Source organism: Limanda limanda, chromosome 18 (assembly GCF_963576545.1).
Source record: "Limanda limanda chromosome 18, fLimLim1.1, whole genome shotgun sequence".
In the NCBI taxonomy this organism is placed as follows: domain Eukaryota; kingdom Metazoa; phylum Chordata; class Actinopteri; order Pleuronectiformes; family Pleuronectidae; genus Limanda; species Limanda limanda.
The window spans coordinates 8,244,344-8,267,478 of NC_083653.1; the positions used below are offsets into that span (position 1 = coordinate 8,244,344).

The 23,135-nt window shown below is 40.5% G+C and overlaps 1 protein-coding gene across 1 annotated transcript in view; it reads left to right on the forward strand.

The window, feature by feature from the left end:
- otofa (otoferlin a) overlaps positions 1-23,135 on the forward strand; it is a 66,268-nt gene that overhangs the window by 5,581 nt on the left and 37,552 nt on the right. The window contains exons 2-5 of the mRNA XM_061091552.1: positions 317-375; positions 12,735-12,823; positions 18,905-19,004; positions 22,104-22,303. Coding sequence (XP_060947535.1) covers positions 317-375; positions 12,735-12,823; positions 18,905-19,004; positions 22,104-22,303 — 448 coding nt within the window. The remainder of the gene's footprint in view (positions 1-316; positions 376-12,734; positions 12,824-18,904; positions 19,005-22,103; positions 22,304-23,135) is intronic.

The following is a 23,135-nucleotide window of genomic DNA, read 5'->3' on the forward strand; positions in this document are numbered from 1 at the left end:
AATCAAATATGAAATAAAAAATGATTGATATTTTGTCCCTCCAAAGTTTTTTTATGTCAAATATTACCCTGATTATTATTAAAATCTCCAAATCTGTCAATTAAATGTACTTAATTAAAAAGTGGGAGAAAATCAACACAACAATTATAAAATTAAGTTAAGAAAATTGTACTTGAGTACTGCACTTAAGTAAATGTACGGCACTTTGTTACTTTCTCCAAATGTTCATCCTGTAAACTTGAAATCACAATAATCACAACGCCATCATTGAACCATTTAACTGTTTTTAACCTTTAAATTCCTCCTTATACTCCAGGTCTGCCCTTCTACAGTCGCGTGGCAGAGAACTGTGAGGAGGTGGCCCACTTCAATGAGGTTAGTATCTTTATTTCCCCTCCTTCACCAACCCACCTGGATAATGACCAATCAGAAATTATCTCTTAACTCGATAGAAGCGACAACATTCCCGGCCTAGCTGCAATTGACTTGCACTGATTTGACAGGCTGCAGGTTTTGTTGGTAAGCGGAGGCAGAAACTTAATACTAATAGCGCACTTACATGTGATCACATATTGAAACTTACAGAAGATTTATTTAATTTGAGAGATTCTGAGATGTGTGATCTAGATTTAAAATATGCATTCAATCACGTACAAACCTCTGTACGAGCACATTGAGAAACCCCATGAAGAGAATAACTCAGCTTGATAGTAAGACCACAGTGCTGACCGGCCCAACTCTTTCACCTTATCTCCTCATTACTTCTCTTATCCAAATCCTGTGCTTTTTGCCTGCAAATGGCTGATGTCCTGCCAAGTGTCTCCTAATGGCTCTCTATCTGTCCTATCAGAGTGGGAGAGGTGAGGCAGAGGTAGTAACCCATGCATGACCCTGAACACTTGTTCGTGGCTTAATTAAACGAGACACTCTACTACTGCTGCAGCGAGAACGAGCTGCTTCCTCATTCATAACTGCAGCCTAAGCACAAAACGCGGCCTGCGATGGATGTGTAGAAAAGGATCTATAATTCAAATATGTACCGGTACGGAAATCCTGATCTTATTTCTATGAACACTTTCGAGAGAAAAGTGATGCAGGTGAGGACCCTGATAGGAGACCAGTGAACAGCTGTGAACCAATAGGAGGTACTTGGCAGAATATTAGTTATTTGCAAGTGACCATTGGATAAAAAGTTTGAGGAGTAAGATGTGCTGTATGACACTATTAAGCGTGTATAATATTATAATATACCAAGTGCTTTCACTACAGCATTAACTCAGCTAATTGATTAAGTTATCATCATCTGTTAAATGGGTTAGGGTTAGTCCAAGCTATAGAATAGAATAGCCTATCTTTGGATTTGGTCAATTTGTGGAGATAGAAACGTGGACGTCCTCATTCATCAAGTACAATGACAGTTTATAAATAGTTTTTGTGTGTAAAACCTGCTGCAGTGAACAGAATGGTGCTGTTGGGTGGAGACACCCCAGTGGCTGCCTCACACTCTTGCTGGAGGAGGTGAATGGAGAAGGGAATCTTCAGCACCTGCATGTGGATCGTGCCACCAAGCAAAGTGCAGAAACCTTGATTTAGCCTTTGAGTCCGAAAAATTAATTTCCTTCTCTCTTCCTCTTAGTTGTTTTTGCGATGATTAATCACAGATGGTCTGCAGCCTCATTTCTGTGCATCAGTATTCAGGAGGTGCTCTTTATTGACCATTTACAGTTGAGTGCGGGCTCGTACAGGGCAGGATAAGTGGCTGATTTCAAGGTAAACTGTGTTTTATGAAGGGAACATTGTCCGTAGGTGTGTGTTTGTGTGTGTGCGCACAGGTTTTTTTTAAAGAATCGGATTATTTTTCTTTGCAGGCCATTGTGTATGTGTGTACAGTTTTCATATGGATTTTATGCATTGTTTTATAAATCAGGCCCCTGGTCCCCTAGATAGCTCTTCTGCAGCAGAGCTCATTTTAACTTGAAAAAGAAAGTTTTGTGCATATTGAACTCTTTTGCATTCCAATTTAAGTCCAGCAAATTGAATATTCTGAGCAACAGCACAGACCTGAGTATTCTTTTCTAAACCTGAAAGGAATGCGGTCGAGCCGCTGGCTGGTCAGACTCTTTTCACTGTGGCTTGCAGCAAGAGGCTGGGAAATGTTCCCAATGGGATTCCAGCAGGCTCCTGTCACACTGAGAAACCAGCATTATGTTGGATTCAAAGGCAAAGAGTCGTATGAGGGAACAGAGAGAGGGGGAACACAAGACAGAGATGAGGGCTGAGGGATCAAGAGAGAGGTGTCACAAGAAATCCTCACAGAGCGGAAGCAAAAGAAAGAGACCAGAGGTAGAGGAGAATGAAATGAAATGAGAAAAAAACAAAAGAGAAAGCGCCTCAAACACACGTTACCTTCCTCTGGGGAAGTTTTCTTTTTGTTCTTTTAGCAGCTTGCTTTTTGCAGAGAAAACATTTTTCCCTTTGATGGATTCACGAGCAGAGAGCTGCTTCCTTTACTGATAACAAGGGCTTTTGTTTTCAGTCTAATCAGTCTAAATGACGGTACACTTTAGGCTGCTCTCATAGCCCCCCCAACACACACACACACACACACACACACACACACACACACAAACACACAAACACACACACACACACACACACACACACACACACACACACACACACACACACACACACACACACACACACACACACACATACACACATACACACACACACAGACACACTAACACACACACACACACACACACTTGAGTTTGGTGGAACGTAAGACAGAAAAGTAGACAAAAGGGATACATTTGTCACAAATATTTACAATAGTGCATCATATTATCCCTGCGGCCCGGCTACAGTAACTGGTAAAGAAGTGAGTTGTGGTCACTGATGTGTGATCTCTTCCGACAGCCTCACCCGATGCTCCTGTAGTGCCGGGGAGGTCATTAGCATCACTCAGCATCAATGATCTGTCCGGGCTTCCCTCGGGACGACTTGTGCTTCCACTTGTCCCTCAGTCCGTGTGTGGGTGTGTTGCTTTCAGCCGTTGCCAAAGCGTACATGCATGCCCTGTTTTCCTAGCCGCTCCCCACCACCCCAAACACTGGAGCAATTCCTCATCACATCCTCCTCATCTGACAGCTTCATCCTCAGCACTGGAACTTTTGCACGGCTCAGTAAGCGCAGTCTAGCCCCTGGATTCTGAGGCCCATTAGCATAGAGTTGTGTGTCTTGTTGCTTTATGCATGGACTGGCAGGACGCCTTTGAACTAGTCTGCGCATAGACTGGATGGAGAATCTGTATTCATTATTCATCCCGTGGTGCGACTTTGCTTTTAGCTGCAGTACACCAGGGCTTCCCCCTCACTAGTTAGACACAACTAGAGCAGAGAACAGGAAGCTCTGTGGCCACAGGGTTCACTGAGTATGGGACTGTGGATATGGCAATGATACGTGTTTGTATGTCCACATCAAAATGTGTGGTTAGGAGAGTTAGATTGTGAATGTGTGTTTGTTTGCTTCACAAAACCGGGTATCAAGAGATTTGAACTATGCAGAACGAGGCAAAGGGAATTACTATTCAAACATAATGAGCACAGGAATATTCCTTCTCCAGCTGCTACAGGGGGAGTCGTGTGATTATGCAACACTCTGGAGGTCCCATAACTTTTTCATGGCGTTGTGTACTCACTGTGATGGTGCCACAAATTGTGGCAGTGTTATGTTTAATGGATGAATGCTGCCCCAAGACATTCCAGACACTGTAAATCGTGCTCTGATGGCTTTAAGCTATTCTTCCCACCAGGCCTTGAAACAAACAACTGCTTTATTCCTGATATCTCTTTATATTATTATAGTTTTACGATTTAATTTAATAATTTCATGTTGTGGTACATATTATATAATTTTATGAAGATGTTTATAGCTGTGTGCAGCGCCATAAAGTATATCTTGTCCCACAGGGTTGCGGTATATGCATGTTTTTTTATTAGCTAATTATGATTGAATGAATGATATGGACTGGTCTTATGCTAACAGTGGCAGCTTGCACGCTGCAGATTTGGTGAAATTCATCCCTGATTGGTTTAAGTCGTCATGTAGTGGATTCAATAAGTCTTCCATTCAATTTTAGAATATAGGACAAGATGCTGTCCTATATTTGCGTTTTAAGGTCCTCTGAACAATTTAAGTTACCAGCTACCAGTATATGTTAGGGACATGTCTTCAGTTGTGTAGATAATCTGTGCGTGCTCTCTCTGAAGCAGCTTTGTTTTCTTAAAAGATGCCACAAAAAGCCTTCACCTGGACTAATGTGTCACACCTGAGTTCAGTGATCTGGCCTTTTGTTGTGTATTGATAATCTCTGAGCGCAACATTCTCCTCTGTCAGTTCTGTTAACTCACATGATGTTCCTTGTGTTTCCATAAGCCATATTTAATATTTACATTAACTCCACCTACACCTGCCTTTGCTTCCTTGGCTGTAATGGGTCCAATATTTATGGACTCATACCCTAGCCTGGAGTTTACATCCTCATCCTGTCTGTGGTTTGGAAAACCGAAATCGAGACCAGAGTGAGGTCATTTCCACAGAACTTCTCAGAATTCCTTAGTAATCAGATATGGGAAGTTTGTGGGCTCGAATAAAGGCGTATCAGTAGCTGGATTCCTGTTATCCACCTGAGAATAAAAGACTTGTATTGCATCATAGGCTGATCAGCTTCTGGAGGTTATATTTCAGCCACTACTTTACTGATCACCTGACAAGCAGTAGGTAGAGGAGGACCAGCGGGCGCCTCTGGACTCCAACATGGTGCTGGTGCTAAAAACTTTATGAACTCACCAGTTGTTAAGTCTCAGTGCTGCTCCAGGGAGGTGCTTTACCCTTTCTGAGCACACTGAATAAAAGATGATCAGAGCAGAATTTGTTCTTCTCTTCGAGTCAGAGGGACACAGAGAGCAAAAACTTGGGCAACCAGGAATTACAGTAGCCAAACTTACTGGATAGAATCTAAGATCATGGCCTTTTGATTTCAGTGCAGTTTACAGATTCATAGTATGGATTTAGAATAAAAACACAGTGGAATTGTTCAAGCTTAAGCACAACAAAAATATCCTGTTGTACTTTTTAACTTTGGAATTGAAGGCCCATAGGAAAAGAACATAGTTGAGTTCCCATTTCTCCTTGGCTGTGTCTGTGTGCCCATGTGCATCAGCTTGTATCTCCTCAGCCTTACTGCTACCCCCTCAGGACGGACAAGATGCTTCAGTGAACACAAGAAATGGGAAATCACTTAACTATAAAATATTGTCGGGTACTTCAAGATCAAAAATGCCCCAAAAAAAAGAATAGGGCACCAGAAATAGGACAGTCGAGAAATAATACATTAATTTGGCTACAGTTTCTACATCTGAGCGTTTTCAAATTCCCAGCTATGCCTAAATGAATTCTGTCTCGGAGCTTCCAACCTAGAAACCAAAAAGTATAAAACTAAATAGAGAAATAAGAATGCTCCCCATAGGTGGGACCAGTGGATGTTTGATTTGTATATAATTGCATGATTCCAGTGAGCAGCAGGTGAAATATGTTTATTATGTAAGTCTTTTGGGTGAACTATCCTGTGGAGCTTTGATAGGAATGCAGAGCTGTAAACTATTTGGAGCTACATAAATTTCCAGCTTTCTGTTGCAGCAGCATTTTCATAGTTTTTATTTTAACGCTACAAATGTATTTTTAATTCAAAACAATTAATTTCAACTCAGGGCTATTGTTTTACCGCCTGAAGCACAACATAGTTGGATAACAGAAGCTTGAGTCTAACACGGGGAAGAAACAAGAAGAAAGCATTCGTCTCAGCAGAAAGGTTTTAATTGAAGGGTGAGGCCACTAAACTTGATCAGCATGTAGTTCATTATCTCTGCACCATCTGGACTTCCACAGCAGGAGCTGTGGAGTTAATTGCCGTTTTAGTAGAGTCCAGCTTGTGACAAAATGACATTTGGTTGAATTGAGTGGATAAAGATTGTCTTCCCTGCACTATAGCACTCAAATTGAGAAATGGCCGCTCGTCCTGCAAATTCAATCACCTACTCCTTTGGTGTAACAGACTGATAAAGTTAAGTATTTGGAGAAGAAATTAAAATCCTCCTTTGTTTATCATAATCACTGTTAATAATCGATGTTTTGTGTGGCATTAATGCTGCAATAATACCTGTCACAGCAAGTTCGTAGCATGCAAAGTATTGTGAAATATTCTGATTGGATTCGTGCCGCTGTGTCGACATCCGTGACATTTAATCTGATACTGAATCTAAATCAGATTGAGGTGAAACCAGAGAGAGACTGTCATATGAGAAACAGAGCAGGGGAGGAAAATAGGGATTGACGGTCACATAGGAAAAATTTAATTCAGGCTGGGTCAGTAGTAATGGTGGTGGTGTGGGGGGGGGGGTATTCGTGGGCAGCATTGTCAGCAAATGGGACAAGATTGAGTTTCTTCTCCAGAGACGCTGTTTCATCTCGACCGGCTGATGACACGTGTAGTTTCAAAATGAGGTGATCTTTGACCTGATCATGTGATTTCAATTATTCTCCAAGGGAACACGAATGCCTGTCAGATTTCACAGCAGTCCATCCTATGTATTGTTAAGAAATCTAACACCTAATACAGCTAAAGTCACATGGTCACAGGATCACCAAATTATTAGTACTATCTACCCTCTGGGGACCATGAATGTCTGGATACAACTGTGCAATTTAAGCAACGTAGTGGATCAATTTACAGATTCAAATTGTGCTTTGAGGTACAAACTGGGACTAGATTGAAACAATATGGTTTTATATTGAATACTGTAGATTCAAGGATGATTATGAATTACTAAGTAATCTAAAGGAAGGCATAACGCAGACAGGATATGATATTCAAAAGAACAGATTGTGCTCAGCATAAGTGTGCATGCAAACGTTAGGCCATAGAGTGGTGATAGATATTAAAACACAGTGTATAGATGTTTAGATTCGCCTGAAGGTTGCTCCTCAAGCTTTGGAGGTATGACGAAAACTGTAATGTAAAATAAGATGTTGAAGCGATTCACAATAACATGACAGTTGCGTGAGACATTCTTTTTTTTTAAAGAAACACATTGATTAAAAAGTAAAGTCTGGTAACTGTACGTAGGCGAGTCAAGTTCCATCATTAAATAATTTAGTGTTGAGGGGGTGGACTGCCTCTTGTGTTGCACATGACAGAGAAAACTCCTTTTATACAGTTTTAAATATGTGGAGTTGACTGGCAGAGCGTGCTACTGGGAAGGCTTCTCCTGCTGCCTCTCTTTCTCCAGTCTACCCATCTCTCTTTAATCTGTGCAGGATGCATCTCAACCTCCCGAGTCCAGATGTGCAAAGGGCTGCAGCGTCATAAGATCACAGAAAGCCTGGAAACTCAGCACAAAGAAAACAAGCGGCCTTACTTCAAATATAACATGTTACTCACAAGCCTTGTGGGGATGGAACATATCCTTCATAATTAACGATAGAAGTGATTTCATACTCTGTGTCCATGGCAACAGTTATGAGATATGACAAGAGGGAGCGGGAAGGGGGGGGGGGATGACCGGTCATGCATCTGCTCACCACAATGCTACAGCGTGGGATCACAGCAGTAATAGCTTCTTTTGAGTCGAGCATTTAGCCCGTCTGATTGGCCACCGTTGGCCTCAGAGCTTCAGGTCAGCAAGATTATACCTGTCACTTTTAATGAGAGGCCTCACTCCGCCAATTAGGCTGTGTATCATCCAGTACACAGGGTTATGAGAGGGATCTGGAAGTAATAATGTGTCTTCTTCAGATAAGCTCAGAAATAGAGAGGAGGATATAATAAAAGACCAGCAGTGTTATCTGCAGCAGTGATTGCCTTTCAGATTGCTATCACACTCTTCTTTATCCACACACTCTGTGATACATTTTCATAAACAGAGTTAGACTTAATGTTCGATAGGGCACATTGCAGCAGTTTTACATCAGTCCGTGTTCTAAGCTCAGTGGCGGCTCGACATCTTCAAGCCCGAGCCGCACAGTACAGAAGCGAAAAGGAACATGGCGTGACTTCAGAGGGAAGAGACAACAGCGACAGGATACTGAAGGGCTGGAAAACTGTGTTAATTGTCAAAAATAAGCAGAGCCGAGTTTGCTGTTAGCTGAGTGTATCTGCTTACAGCACTGGATTGGATGAAGTCCCTGGATGCGTTTACACCAAAACTACATGAATAAACATCAGCTTAAAGCTCAGAGCGTTCAGGCTAAAGCAACGTTTTCATAAATGCTAATGTTTAAAACAAGAACCTCAGTCAACGCAGCGGTACTCTTAGCAGGAAAACAGCATGACAACATCATTTTTGAATGCAAAGGTTTAAAGTTAAACCCCCGCACTGTCAGTTGATATCTTTTGACACGCAAAGGTCATGTGTCTCTGACTGTGGAGCGAACTTTGCGATCAGACCCCTGAAGAATTATCACAGCTACAAACTGCTGCTTCGTACTGTAGTGTGAGCAAAACGTGAGCAGTCCACTTTGTGTGCCACATTGTCAATTATATAATAAAGGCAACAAACAGATCCAACTCTTAAATTACTTTATTATTGATTTTAAAAGTTTTGGGGAATTTATACAAAATCTGCGTTAATAACAACCTTTAATTCAAGATGTGACCAACTACCAAACTGGCTGTACTCCCCTGATGCATACACACCCAGTAAAGTTTATATACAAGAAACCTGTCGATCACATGCTCGACGACCTTTATACACTTTCATCTGTTGTTTAAAGGTCATAGCAGACTCTAGAAAATAGTAGACCACCTCTGGGTTTTTCATTCTATTGGCAGTTCAGTTCATCACAACAGAAAAAAAGTTATTATCATTTGTCACGAGGAGCCTCAGAGCCTCCTGGAAAATATATTTGTCCGTCCATGATGCTCAACTGACAGGAAATATAGTCATCCCATAAAGGTTCTTATTAAGGTCACCTTGACAACACCGAAACACAATGAATCCCAGTAAATGTGCGTGCATCTGTTCAGCAAGTCGACAAAGCATTGCTCTGTGCATCTGAATAAAATGTTAACGTTATGCTTCTCAGAGACGGCAGATTAAATACATATTTGGTTACAGTCATCACATCATCGTGTAATCTATCTTTTATGTCTGTACCTGAAATAAATAAACATAGCCGAGTAAAAGAAATTTGGGGGCGAGTGAACAGGCGAACTATCAGAAAAAAAGAATAGTCAACCTCTTCTGTGCAAAATTGCAGCCTAATGTTGCATTACACCATCTGAAAATGCTTTCTGCTGAGAAATATGGCTCATTTTTTAAAATGCAGTGGTCGATATTGCAATCTAATCCATTTTTTTATCTATTAAAAGTTTTACAGCTGATGCACACAACACCTTGCCCACCTGAATGGATTTTCTGCTCTCATTTTATTTTCAGCCCTGTGTGGGAATTTAAACCACTCGTATGTCTGTCCTGCTGACTGAGAACGCCTGAGGGGAAATAACCAGCTCACTCCTTCATGTTGGGGATTCCTGTTTGTGTGTTTCACTAGAGATAAGTAGTCTGGACATAAAATCTGAGAATGAAGCATAATAAAGCCCTGAGACATAATGGAATTAACATGGCTACATGTAGAAGTTATAATTATGTATTAAAGTGTGTGTGGAAAAGAGAAACGAGTGGTTTCATTACTCTGGGGAAGTCAATGCGGTCGCCCAGCGTCCCTGGTGTTAGATCAACAAAACATAATCAGGTTTGCAGTTTGGGGTCTTTACCCATTAAGCTCCAGTGTATGTCATTCACTTGCACGTGTTTTTATTAGCCGTAATTTCCTCCTTTAGCCGTTTGTGTGCGCTGTCATCCGTGGAACATTAACACCACGCTGGGGCTTTTCCACTCTCTTGGCTCCTCAAACCCACTGGAGGACATTTAGTCCTAAATGAGATGTGGCGTTGCTGTAGGAGACATAATCTCAGCCACCAAACATCACTCTGAGGACGTTTGCACGCTCCATGTTGTGGAGAAAACAGCTAAGAAGGAGGTAGCTGCATTGGTCAGGCCTGGATGAAGTTTGGGAAGAGAAACCACAGCTTGCAGGGCCTTGGGGCAAAAAGCACAAACTGATGGTTGAATGCACACACACCCCCCCACACACACACACACACACACATCCACACACACACACACATTCACTGATCTTTGACAGCAGCTCTACCAGTAGCAGGTGGGAACCCCAGGATTCTATAATGGGAAGGTAGTGATGGATCATTTGTTTGACAGCTGGCAGTATTTTCCAGGAGCAGAGGCCCATGTCAGCAGGGAGTGAATGAGTTTTAAATTACCTGTGCTGCCTCTATCCCTCATATATCCCCTGCATCTACATATGGTCATTTAACACTGAGGAGAACGTCAACTAACACATTCTTCACAACATTTGCAATGAAATGTTTTTGTTTCTTTACTTTCTTTTTAGGCCTTGTCATAGTTAATCCTCATGAGAGATCTGAATCATAAATTAGTTTCAGATTTTACAAAGAAACTGTTATGGTTTTAGCACATCTATCGTAACTTATTTTCTCATAGATATTAACTACATCAAATTTTTCTGATTTGAATACATCTCAGTCATATTCCTGAGGCAGCCCTTAAAGGCAGCGCTATTAATCTAAATTACTTTCATTCATGTTATGAATAATTCTGTCGACCAACGCTTAGTCAGCAGAAACAAACCAAAAGGGAGGTCCTTGCAAACTTGAGTTTTATTTCAACTTTTTAAGAGGGCTGAAGAGGGTGGTTTATGCTTGTCTTCATTTTAAATGTATAATATTCATATTGGAATAATATACTTTGAATTCAGTTTGGTCTATAAATAATAGCACTAACAACTTTGGATGAATCAAAAGAAACGGTGCAGGCTGATGCTTTAAATCAAATCTTGTTTGCTGTTTAAAAGTAATCAATGCCAATTATTAGCAAAATGTTATTGAATGATACAATTTTAAAATCAGATTTGACCTTTAATTTAGACTGGCAACGTGGTTCACATTTTCATATGTATAGTTCTATTTGTATTCCCCTTATCAGAAATGCTAATATTTGTTCCTTTCTCCCGATCCTTTATTTCAATTACATTAATTTCCTTTTTATTTGGCCACATTATTTATCCTTTTTTTAAAATCTACTGTACTATTCACTCAGGGACGAAATCACTGAAGGTTTACACTTCTGCAATCTATGTTTCACAATTAATTTCTTCAAATCGTTCAAATGTAAAGCAACTTTATAGCTTCAGATCAACAAGTCGGATCCTGACGTTTGTTACTTAATGTAGATTTAAAAAAAGTGGACTTTGAAACTGCCTCTTTGATTTAGCTTTTCAAAATTAGCATCGTTATGCCTCTATTGCCGTGTTTGTTCGTATTAGCGGTGTGTTTCATTCTTTATGTCCTTTCTATTCCTACGCCTGTTTTCTAATATGTGATGCATAAAGACAATTCTCAATGAATGATGTAATGTAATGATGGTAATAATGTCAGCTAAAAATACGAATTCATCATTTAATCATTTGAATTTACGTGATTACAGCTCATCTGCTTAGTCTTCAGATTAAATATCTGGAAGTGGACACTGGAGGGTTCATATAATTTGTAGTTGACAGACCCACTTTGCACTTAGCATTGTTGGAAGAAAACAGGAAAGCACCATACTGAGTGTCTGATGTGCCTGAAAAAGTAAATTAGTCATTAGACATCACTGATGTTTTGTTTTTGCTGAAAATGAATTATCAAAAACTAATAAGAAAAAAAGCTTTCATCGTTTTTTTCGTCGTACTTTTCAAGTCAGAGCTACGTGATATATTAATATTTCAGAACTAATTAAAAATGATAATTCCAAAGGAGCTTCTTCCATATTCCACCATTACCATAAAATGTTGCATAGCAAGCTGTTCCTCCGTGTTTTACCCAGTAGCAAATAAGCTGATCAATATTCTAAGTCAGTGATATTCAACCTGCAGGTGTTTAGGGTAATAAGTATAAGGCAGTAGGGGGGTAGGGTTTGTTTTGAGCTCAGTGGCAAGTCAGGGGAGCAGATGTTTGCTGACAGGAGGACTTGAATCTAGTCCTTGGGTCAGGAATGGGATGATATTCTGGAAATACCCTTATATCCCTTTAAATTCATAATTAGAGAGTCAGGACATATTGGCTCAGTGCATATTAGTTTGGAGCAAAGTTAGAAGTATAGTTGTACCTCCAAAGCTCCCCTGTGAGGATTGATTTCTGTTGTGCTGTGTGCAGTGACTGTGGCTAATGTTAAGCCTGCTGTAGGTGGTCATGGAGGATATCACTGAGCTCCAGGCTGAGTTATCTGTTAAACCACAAATTCTCGACATAGTTCTATAAAATACAGAAAGCGTGGTGTAAAGTGATGTCTTTGCTGTTGTTTAAAAGTGACAGAGTTATGAGAGTAGTGTGAATCCTGTGGTTTTTTGCAATGAGCGAGATGCACTGTATTGAGTAATCTACAAAGTGTTTCAAGCAACCTGCATGACCAGATTTATTTTGTAACAAACTGATATGTAAGTGGTCAATGTTCACATCTCGGACTATAGAAACATATATGTTCATTAATGTAATAGCTTTCTATATTCTTAAGCCTTTCATCTTTTTCCAGACATTTCGATGGCCCATTGCCAGTAGGCTGGATGGAAACGAGATGCTGGAGATCCAAGTGTACAACTACAGCAAAGTCTTCTCCAACAGGTGAGGCATCCACCCGTCCCCAGACCGTGTTTAAACCACATTTAGCACGCCAAACAGGATTCCATTGTAAACTGTTTGTGGTTTCACTGCCCTTCCTGTCACAGCCTCTGACCAATTGAGTCAGAATGACACACAGCATGTGTTTCTTACTGAAAGCTGAATAAGCCTCATATTCCCTGACAGCGTGTTCTAAATCGACTCAATTGTGTGTGTAACAGACTGCAAACCACAGAGCTACGGCCACGAATGAGTTTCACATCAGGGAGAGGGTGGAGGTAATGAAACAGCTTTAGATCCTCAGTAATGGGCACATTCATCACTCCACACTCTCCAAGCAATCCCATCAGGAAAAACACAGCGTGTTGTCGTGGATGAGGCAACTGGGATCTCTTGTTCAACATGTCTCGTGCTTCAATTATCTGCAATGTGTGAGAGAGTGTGATTGTACTGTACGTGTGTTGATTTAATCCTGGCTTGAAAAGAATGTGCACAATTCACCCAAATAATGAATAGTCAGCTTTTACCATTTATAGTGTTTATAATGTACTGTTTATTAAGAAGAATGACGCGTCTTCACTTCCTCCAATTAAATGAAGCTCAAGTAAAATAGCAAGTCATTCTTAGCTGTCATTAAAAGCGATTTATCTATTTTTTAATTGCAACAAACAACTAAACCAAACATATCGAAAAATCACACTTAAACTACCTAAAATGACATAAATGATACTGCAGCCAGCCACCAGGGGGCCACCAAGATAAATTGGCTTCACTTTTGGGGGGTTGTCATATTTCATCAATCTTTATATTCACCTCTCTGTTTTTTACTGAAAAGAAGGGTGAATTTCAGTCATGAGCCATTATCGGTTCTCTTGAGCGATGCTCTGACTCTGCTCTCAAACCTACTTCAGTGATCCTGCTACTTCAAAGACATAATTTGTGTTGAGGCATTATATGGAAACTTCTAATTAATAAGTTTCCATCGCTTCATCCTCCACCACTTTCTTGTTATCCTTCATCTCCGTTTCCCCTTGAGGTGCATCCTGCAGTGCAGCTCCTCTAGCTGATGTTTCCAGATCAGAAAAGACATCGGTTGATTGGGCCGGGAATTGTGTCTGTCTCCTGTGTCCGACACAAATCCAATTAGGTCTTTGACGTGACCAGACTAAGGACAAATTAAAAATCCCACGCAGTCATTGCTTTGCCTATGTGTGTATGTAGGTGGTGATTTATGAGTGCGCACCACTGTCTTCGTATTTTATCCTACACCTTATCAAGTCTGCCACGTGTGTGCGTAGTTGTTGTGTGTGTGTACTGTAGGGGGGGTGCGCCGTTTCTCATCCACTTGCAGTGAGAACTCGGAGCTAACAGTGTGTGGCAGGTGTGCAGGCAGATGTTGTATCAGCTCTACATCTTGGCAGCCTCTAACTGTCACCAGGATTTATCTGGAGCAACTGTGTGGGAGTGGGAAACAGAAGCAGCATGAGAATTCGTACAAGGGGCAGAAAGTTCAGGAAGTTTTCAGAGAAATTCTCGGTTTGATTAGCCGGACAATGAGACCGAACTGGCACTTCTCTTTGTGAAGCTTTGGCTTGGATGGAATATTTGCATTCCCATTTTGAATCAAGCCTACAAAGCTCGGGTTGGCCTGATAGTTAACCAGTCATATTAAGATGCATCAATAGGCAAACAGCGGTCTATTAATACAGGATTTAAACATCTATAAAAAAAAAATTTTAATGTTCCACTAAGGAATTTCAGTAAAATACTAAATAAAATGTTGTTACCAGTTTAAATCATCTGCGATTAGGAAACTTTTACATCCACCTGCTGCTTTTTATATATGTATATCCTAATATGTGCAGACACACACCAACTCTTGCATGCATCGACACTCTAGCACAATCCAACACACATAAAAGTGGTTAAATAATTCAAGGTGTGTCATAGCTGGTGTTGTTCTCACACCTGCTCCATATGTCCACCGGCTGCATCTTTAAAGGGGTAATTGATCTGCTTCATCACTTTAGGGAGAACACACTGTGAGGTCAGTGTGTCACTCCCTCCAACCACAAGCGCGATCACATTACCACAACTCACAGAGAAGCAGCGATGCATGATGGTATCTTGTGCTGTAGCGGTATATACATCATGTTTTATGATTCGTTTTCCTCGGTGGCTTCGAGGTCATTCAGCCCCAGTCCTCAGAGGTTAGTGTCTCCAGGAGAGGAGGAGGAGGAATTGTACAAAGAAACTGTATTATTAATAGGAAGGATGTTATGAGTCAATATTGACTTTGGTGAAAATATTGACTTTTCATCTGTGTTGCATCTGCAGCAGGTTCATATTATTGGTTTTGAGTGAGATGTCTGAACAACTATCGGAGAGAACGCCATGAAAACGTTCATATTCCCTCCTCTTGATGGATTTGAATAACTTAAGTGATGCTGTTGTGCCACTGATTCAACCCCAAGATGTTTATCTAATTTATCCAAATGCTTAATCAAAATGTTTTGTAGGTGTCCATCTGTGTATTTTCTTTCCTCCTCCTCTTTTTGTAAATGAAATCGGGGTCACACTGTTTTTACATAGAATATTTTATTGTTAATTTCAAACTGTTAAATATTCAGACTGTCACTCTGCAGACACTCAGCAATAACAGCTACTAAACCACACGCTATTTTGATTTTATTGGCATTGTGATGGACACTCATCATCTCGGCTTAACAGCTTTTTCTGTTGTGTGTTGCTTGCGTTTGTGTTTGAAAGAGAGAAAATCAAAACAAGTGCTGATTGTGGCTGCTTGGCAGAGGTTTCTCCCCTGCTAATCAAAGGCCAAACATGCACACACACACACACATGTCAGCTGTAACATTTCCATTTCACACTGTCCGTCCAGCTGAGTCACCGGCAGCTGAGCCGGATTAGAGCGACCTCGACAACAACTCTGTTTGACTTTTATGTTTCCGCCGCGCTCACCTTCTCTCCAGCTCGGCTCTGCCAGCGATTTCATCAGTAACATCTCGATTGTCAAAAGATACCCGGGGCTCGCAAATAACACAAATTGAAAGGGAAGGGATCTCTGAATAATGGAGCAGATGAAAGTAAATTTGTTTGCAGAACTACGATCAATAATGAATGCCACCTTTTGAAGTGCTAAAAAGTGAGCCAGAACATGATAGGCTCGGCTCAGCTCAATTATTCAGCACTTGTACACATGTTACAATGGCTGAAAGGAAATGACCGCCCCTTTGCTTCTCTTGGCAGCGCTTGACATAATGATCACCACAGTCTGGTGGAGGAAAGAGAGATGATTCTGCTGTGGTTTTTTACAGTCAGGGCAGAAGTCTTTACTCATCTTCAAAGAAAAAGGTTCTCTGCACAGAAACATTTTATAACCTTGCCGACTTTCTTCTTTAATCACGTTAACGCCTTCAAAGTTGAGTGTGGAGTTATTCAGCGGCGAATGTGGCAGATATGCACCTACACAGAGAAAGAGCTTTTCTTCAAATAACTGGTATAAGTAATATTCTGGAAGTCTGAATTCATCTCATTATTAAGTTTTGAAGCTCTGCTTGCAAATGTAGCCTCACTTCCTGCTGTAGCTTGAGTTCGTCACGGCTGGCTCTGCAGGAAAGATAAAGTTTAGGCGAGGACAGAGGTAAAGACGGAGATTAATCAAGCGAGAAAGGAAGAATAATAGCAGCTGATAAACGGGGACCAGTCTTTATTTGCTCAGGGATAAGATGCCACGTGCTTCATTTTTTTGTATTCTGTGGTTGTGCATTTAAGACTGTATGGTATGTTTTTTTGTTATCCTGAGGTGTGTGTGTGTGTGTGTGTGTGTGTGTTTGTGTCTGTTTGTGTGTGTTTACTGTGCTCATTAACTCATGATTGTCAACTTCTATAGTCCTGCTAGGACGCTCACATCATTAGCCACGATCGCTGTGTATTTTCTTTGTGTGTGTGTGTGTATGTGTGTGTGTGTGTGTGTGTGTGTGTGTGTGTGTGTGTGTGTGTGTGTGTTCGCCTGTGTTAAAGCTATTGATCGTATGCCCATATCTCATGATATTATCTCTCCCTGTGGACTCATATCCAGCCTGGTGATTGTGTGTCTGCTCACTCTAATGATTCTCTTGTTGTGCCACATGTGTTTTCTTGAACCCTGTGTTACATATACGCTGACATCTAAAACACAGCTGTATTTACAGTGTTTGTTAACGTGTGTGTGACCCTCAGAGTATAAATTAAATATGATGGAGGCTGGCCTGCATGTTTTTTGTGTGTGACAGATTGCTCTGAGAACAACAAACTGTTTTGGGGGAAACTCTTTCAATTATTCACCAGCTCTAATTGCCTGGCTGAATGGGGATTGTACTGGGTTTCTTCCCACTGCTAAGCTCCTATGAGGGATCCCTGGGAAGCATAGCAGCATAGCAATGAACCCTGTGTTTTATATGTAGGGCCCGAGCACCGACAGGCACTGACAGACAGGGAGGCCCTATTGAAATTGTAAGGATTATTATTAATTTTTTTCAGGAAAATTAATTGGCTTTTTGTTATTGTACATTTTGTTTTTGTTTTTAATTTAATTTTAAAACAATGATTTACCGAACTGCACACCTCCTTAATTTAATTTAATGTAATTCAATTCAATTCAATTCAATTCAATTCAATTCAATTCAATTTGATTTTTTAAATTTTATAAAAATTTTAAATTTGGTGTGGATACGGATAATAAGTTGGTCGTATCTAGTCTCAATGCATGTTTATGCAATATCGTGATAAAGTGCCAGTCAAATTGGCAGAGGATTGAACTCTCCCTGTGCCAATGTGCTTTGTGTTCCTAATGCCATGTTCATGTAAAATGTTATTGAGTGTAGAGATTGGAAAGATATTCATATGGCTTGCTTAGTTCACATAATACGACATGCTGAAGTTTGCTCGAAGGTCAACACTCAGCCTCTGCAGCCTTTGGATTAACTTTTAAATAAGGACAAACTGAGTAAACTTTCTTTTTTCTTTGCAAATTCCAAGTAACTGCCAACTTTGCCAAAACAAAAGCAAGTACTGATTCTTCACTTAGTGTTCTGGGTGGATGAATGGTGCATTCACCTTCATTTAATTAGTAACTTGTCCTTAAGGGCTTTGATAAGAACTTAAGATAAGTGGCTGGAAGTTTCGATCTAGTGCTGCAATGTATTGAAAGCTTTTGCTGAGTCACAGTAGAAGTTATTAAGTCCTTGGTATTTTCTTTGATGTGAATCCTAATTGTTATAATAACATACAATATGCATTGATAATTTTCACACCAGATATTTTAAATGTATTTTTAATGGTGCTACTTGTGTTATCTAATGAGACACCACAGATTACAACTACAGACAGGGCAGGAAGATCATAATCAGTTGGATCAGTGTTGGGAGCGGTTGCCCCTGTTTTTATTGAGTGATAAAATAGCAGCATTTCTAGCCATGCAGCACATGGTCTGCAATATAAATTCAACAACAAGAAGAAGCTCATTGGGCATATATAACAAACCAGTAGAGGCAGGTATCTGCATCATCCCCTAGAAATCCATAGTGGTCGGGCTCTAATCTTAAATGTTTTATGAGGATTCCTCACAGCTATAAATGAATGGATGGAGGTTGATTTAACTACGGTAAATGTGAGCGTCTCTTTGCTGAAGGAGGGGATTGTTGGAGGTGAGGTGTGAAATACTGTGGTGAGAGTATAGCGACGATGGCAGTTTGGCACTCTCTCAGTAGCTTCTGTCACAGCCCATGTCCATCAGCACCCACTCTCCTTGACTCTTATCTCTGACACACACTCAGCAACTCACCGTGAAGTGGTGGAGAGCAGATGCTATTGGGGAATGTCAAAAAGTTCTGTTTGTTAGTTTTCAGTAGTGTAACAACAGAAAAAATATATTCAGTACCAGTGTGACAATTCAGACTTAAGATTTTTGCAGGTAAACACATGGTCAACAGAGGAGGAACAAAGAACAAAAAACGCACAACGCCACATAGTGATTGATTTATATTTAAACAACGTGTGTTTTTCCCTGTCGATGTTTTCCCACAGACTGGTGGGGACTTTCTGCATGGTGCTTCAGAAGGTGGCTGAAGAGGGACACCTGGAGCTGACTGACACACTCATCGATGACAACAACACATCGATAAAGGTGAGGCTCAACACTGTGAGCGCCATCCGGATATTAAAGCTTTTGGGGAGCTTGCTCATATCACTGCATCCCTCAGTGGAAAATGTGTACAGAGGAATTTCCATTAAAGGATTTTTTCTGTTGAATCGGCGTAAATACTATCAGGTGTCTAATAGTGTAAGGCCAAGGTTGATATGTAGGACTGTAATGGTACAAAGATTTCCCTACTAGAACAAAATAATCATGATAGCTATGTACATTTTGAAAAAAACATTATGCCATAAGTCAGATTCAACATTACGTTTGTACTGTGTTTTATCTCTTTCTAGTGGTAAACTAATTCTACACAAAATACTATTTTCAAGTGTAAACAAGATGGTTACTGTGTCACGGTTGAACGAAACTTAAATCTTTTTTGAGGATCCTGATTATTTACACGATTCTTTTACATGTGCATCATTAACGTCATCCTTTTATTTTGGGATATAGTGGTCATGTACTTTATAAAGCTGGTTGTTCTAGCCCCAAGTGGCCATATGAATAATTGGGTCAGGTTTGACAAAACCCGTCAGTAAAAACTAAGTCTGTATAAAATTTTAATGGAGATATCCACATTTTTCAAGGATTCCCAACATGTCAAGATGTATTTGGTGAAACTATCTATAAATTATTCACACTTTGAATACTGGTTGGAAAGGGCCCCAAGAAACACATGGAATATGGAGTTTTTGCAACGTTTCACTCAGTGTAAATGTCACATAGTTTTAATGATAAAGGTAAAGCAAGCTGTCACAGACACAATGGAATAAGAGGAGGGTTATTTTCAAACCGTAACACAACTTAAAAGAGGTTAGTCTAAACAACAGTGTGTTGTCTTAAAATTAAACACCTTACATAAGTGGGGCTAATCTGAATCTTTTTTTGACAGTACAATGCATTCACAAGCAAATAGGAGACATTAAGTGAAGAGATCAATCTCTCATTACACCTGCAGTGGTGGCAATAGAGAGAGAAGTAGAAGCTGCCATCAGGGCTATAAAAGCACCACCATTAAAGACAAGGACCTGATGGAAATACAACATCATCATGTGGAGATACTCCCCATGAACATATGAACATTACTCCACAAATTCTCTATTAATTGTATTGTGTTTAGAACAGCTGAGCAGAGAGTAGCTCTGTGGGAAAGATGGGTGCGAGGATGATTTTGCTGGTGAATTAATAATGTGCTAGTGAATATGGATGTGGAAATGAGACAATAGGATGTGTGCAGGACAAATTAACCATGTGAGGTTTTAAAGCATCGCGGGTGGAGAGATGTTTTAGTGGAGCTGGGAATGCTGATGTGATGTTTCTGATATGATGCCACGCAGCATGGGAGTGCTCACACTCACGCAGGCACACACACACACACACGCACACACACACACACACACACACACACATGCACACACACACTGGAACATACACTGTCATAGTGCTTTTGCATGAAGAAACATCAAAGCAAACTCAAACGCAGTACTGTACAGCCCTGCAGCAAGAAACTCGGAGCAAGACTTTTACTTACAACTCTGCACTGGTATGGTTGCCATAGCAACAAATCTAACTCCTGGCGGACTACAGGGATTGTCTTGTGAGGGTGAAAGGAGAGCGGGGACATGGAGACAGACGGAGGAGGAGAGGGGCAGCAGGAGCCCCGGGTATATTTACTCACATCCGTCTTTGTCAGTGGAATAAATTGGCCTTTTCATAATAAAGTTCAGGCCGTTGTCAGGAGGACAATATGAGTCCAGACTCTCCTCAAGGCACCGAAGACAAACTCCATTGTCACCAATGTCTCTGGCCCACATTTAACAAACAGTTACTGTCAATCCAAAGTCCCCAAGCAAATCCCAGGCAGAGGAGATGATAAACAGGCCTGTTAAAGTTTGCTGTGCATATTGAGAGTTTTCCAAACACAATTAAATGGACTGGTGCAGATGTGTCACTCAAGCCTGAGGGTGTTGGCTGGTCGGTAATTTCACCGGACCCTTGCAGCACAAATTTGGTTTGGCAGCAAGTGCAGAGTTAAACTATAAGTAAAAGGTAAAAAACAAAAATAAATAATGAATATAAAAACGTGAATATTCACAGTAATGCACAGTAATGTTCCATGATGTCTTTTTTAAAGCATATTAATAATAAATGGGACAGTTTTTTCATATAGCACTTTAAGTGATTCTGTAGCCGCTGTCGTGTCACTGTACTGAGATGTCCATTAACCAGAAAGTAGGCTCCTCTAGTCCAAGTGCCGAAATGCCTCTGGGCAAGATACTAAACCGAATTGCAACTGATGACATGTGCATGGTGTGTAATAAAAAGAGCATTTAGTAGAGCTGTATAAACGTGTGTGTGAATTGGTGACTTGTAACCTGAGGCACTAGCGCTGTATAATACAGTCCACCATTCACAATGGTGCTTGGACCTAAACGCTAGCATCCTCTCAACGTTGTTTGCATTTCCTAATCAGCGCAAAACATTGCTGAGGTCGATGGGAGTTTCATTGGTTTGGCAAGAATTTGATCATTAAACAAATAACTAATTAATTAATTAAGCTACTTTCCCCTGCAGATGGCGCTTCATGAAAATGTAAGAACTGCAAGTTATCCTGAGGGAAACGTGACTGCACCGAATTTGAATGAAAATCCATCCAATACAAGGTTTATACAAGGTCAAAGTAATCGTTGCACCGGAGGAAAAGTTGGCAAATTACATAAATCAATCAAGATAATTGTCTACGCTCCATAAACACCTGTTTAAAATCAAATGCCAATCCATCAAATAGTCGTTGAGGCCTTTCAACAGACTTGTGGTGTGGTAATAAGAAGATAATATTTAAAATATGAAAAGTGAATGAAACTGAATATATTTGTAGAATACCTGAGCTGCTCAAGCTTTATTAAACCAGGTCATAGAGTTGCTAGTTGAATGACTGTAGTTATTGACACCGAAAACACGGTCATCCAAACAAACAAGCCTTTTAAATTAGTGTCAGGAACGTTTCTTGTGGCACCTACAAAAGTGAAGGTTTGTTGTTGACTGATAATATTGACTAAAGCTGTTCCTTCCTCTTCATTTCAGACCAGCGTTACTATAGAGATCAGATACCAGTCGATGGACGGCACAGTGGGAATGTGGAGCGACGGGGAGTTCCTGGATGTGCCTGACGACCGGGAGGGGATGTTTACATTTGAAACCGACAGCTTGCTCTCCGGACGGAGCCACGGGTCAGGGACGTCCCCTGGTCGGACCCTACAGGGATCCATACCGACCTTCAGAAAGTGAGTCAAATGCCTAAATAACCTCCATGATAACGTTGTTTAATTACAGGACAGTGAATCAGGCTGCAAAATGCTTTTCTTTTGCTAATTTACGTTCATTTTATGCTAAATTCAGTTTTCATAAAGACGTCATAAAGAGTACTTAGGCAGACATGGGTGAGAAAACAACTTGACGAGGTTGGGGGTTGACAGACGGATCCAATGTTCGTACATTGATCAGGCCTCATGCTGATGTAACATCTGTTATTGTTATAAAGGGGAAAGCGCAGACCCAACAATAAACCCACTTGTCAGACAACAATGTCATGCATAGAGCAGCACAGAGAAGAGCTGATATTGACTTGCAAATTCATCACAGTGCACAGAGCTCACAGCATATAAACCTTATAATCTATGAGTCTATGATGAGGATATGGTCAATATTGGTGCAAAAATCTAATGAAATTGTAGTTTGGAGAATGACGAGCCTTTGATCTAAATTTCTATTTGTTCTCATAATTTTCTCAAAAGGCAGATATGAGTTATACTGAACAGTAGAACAGAAATTACCATGTGTTTGAGCTGAGCTGATTCTCATTTTCATGATCTATGTCATGGCAACTGCGAAAGAGACGATAATGTAGTGAATTGAGCTCCAGTTGTGGATGAAAGCCTCTTTTCACTTGAGCTTAATCAGCCTTTAAATGAGGAAAATGGAAATCATTGTGACTAAGGTTGCATGTTGTGATTCACACAGTATAGAGAGTATTAATGCAATCGGTAGTTCATGGAAATAGACGAGCAGTCCCAGGCTAAACTAGGTTTATAGATTTAGTATTAATAGTGTGAGACT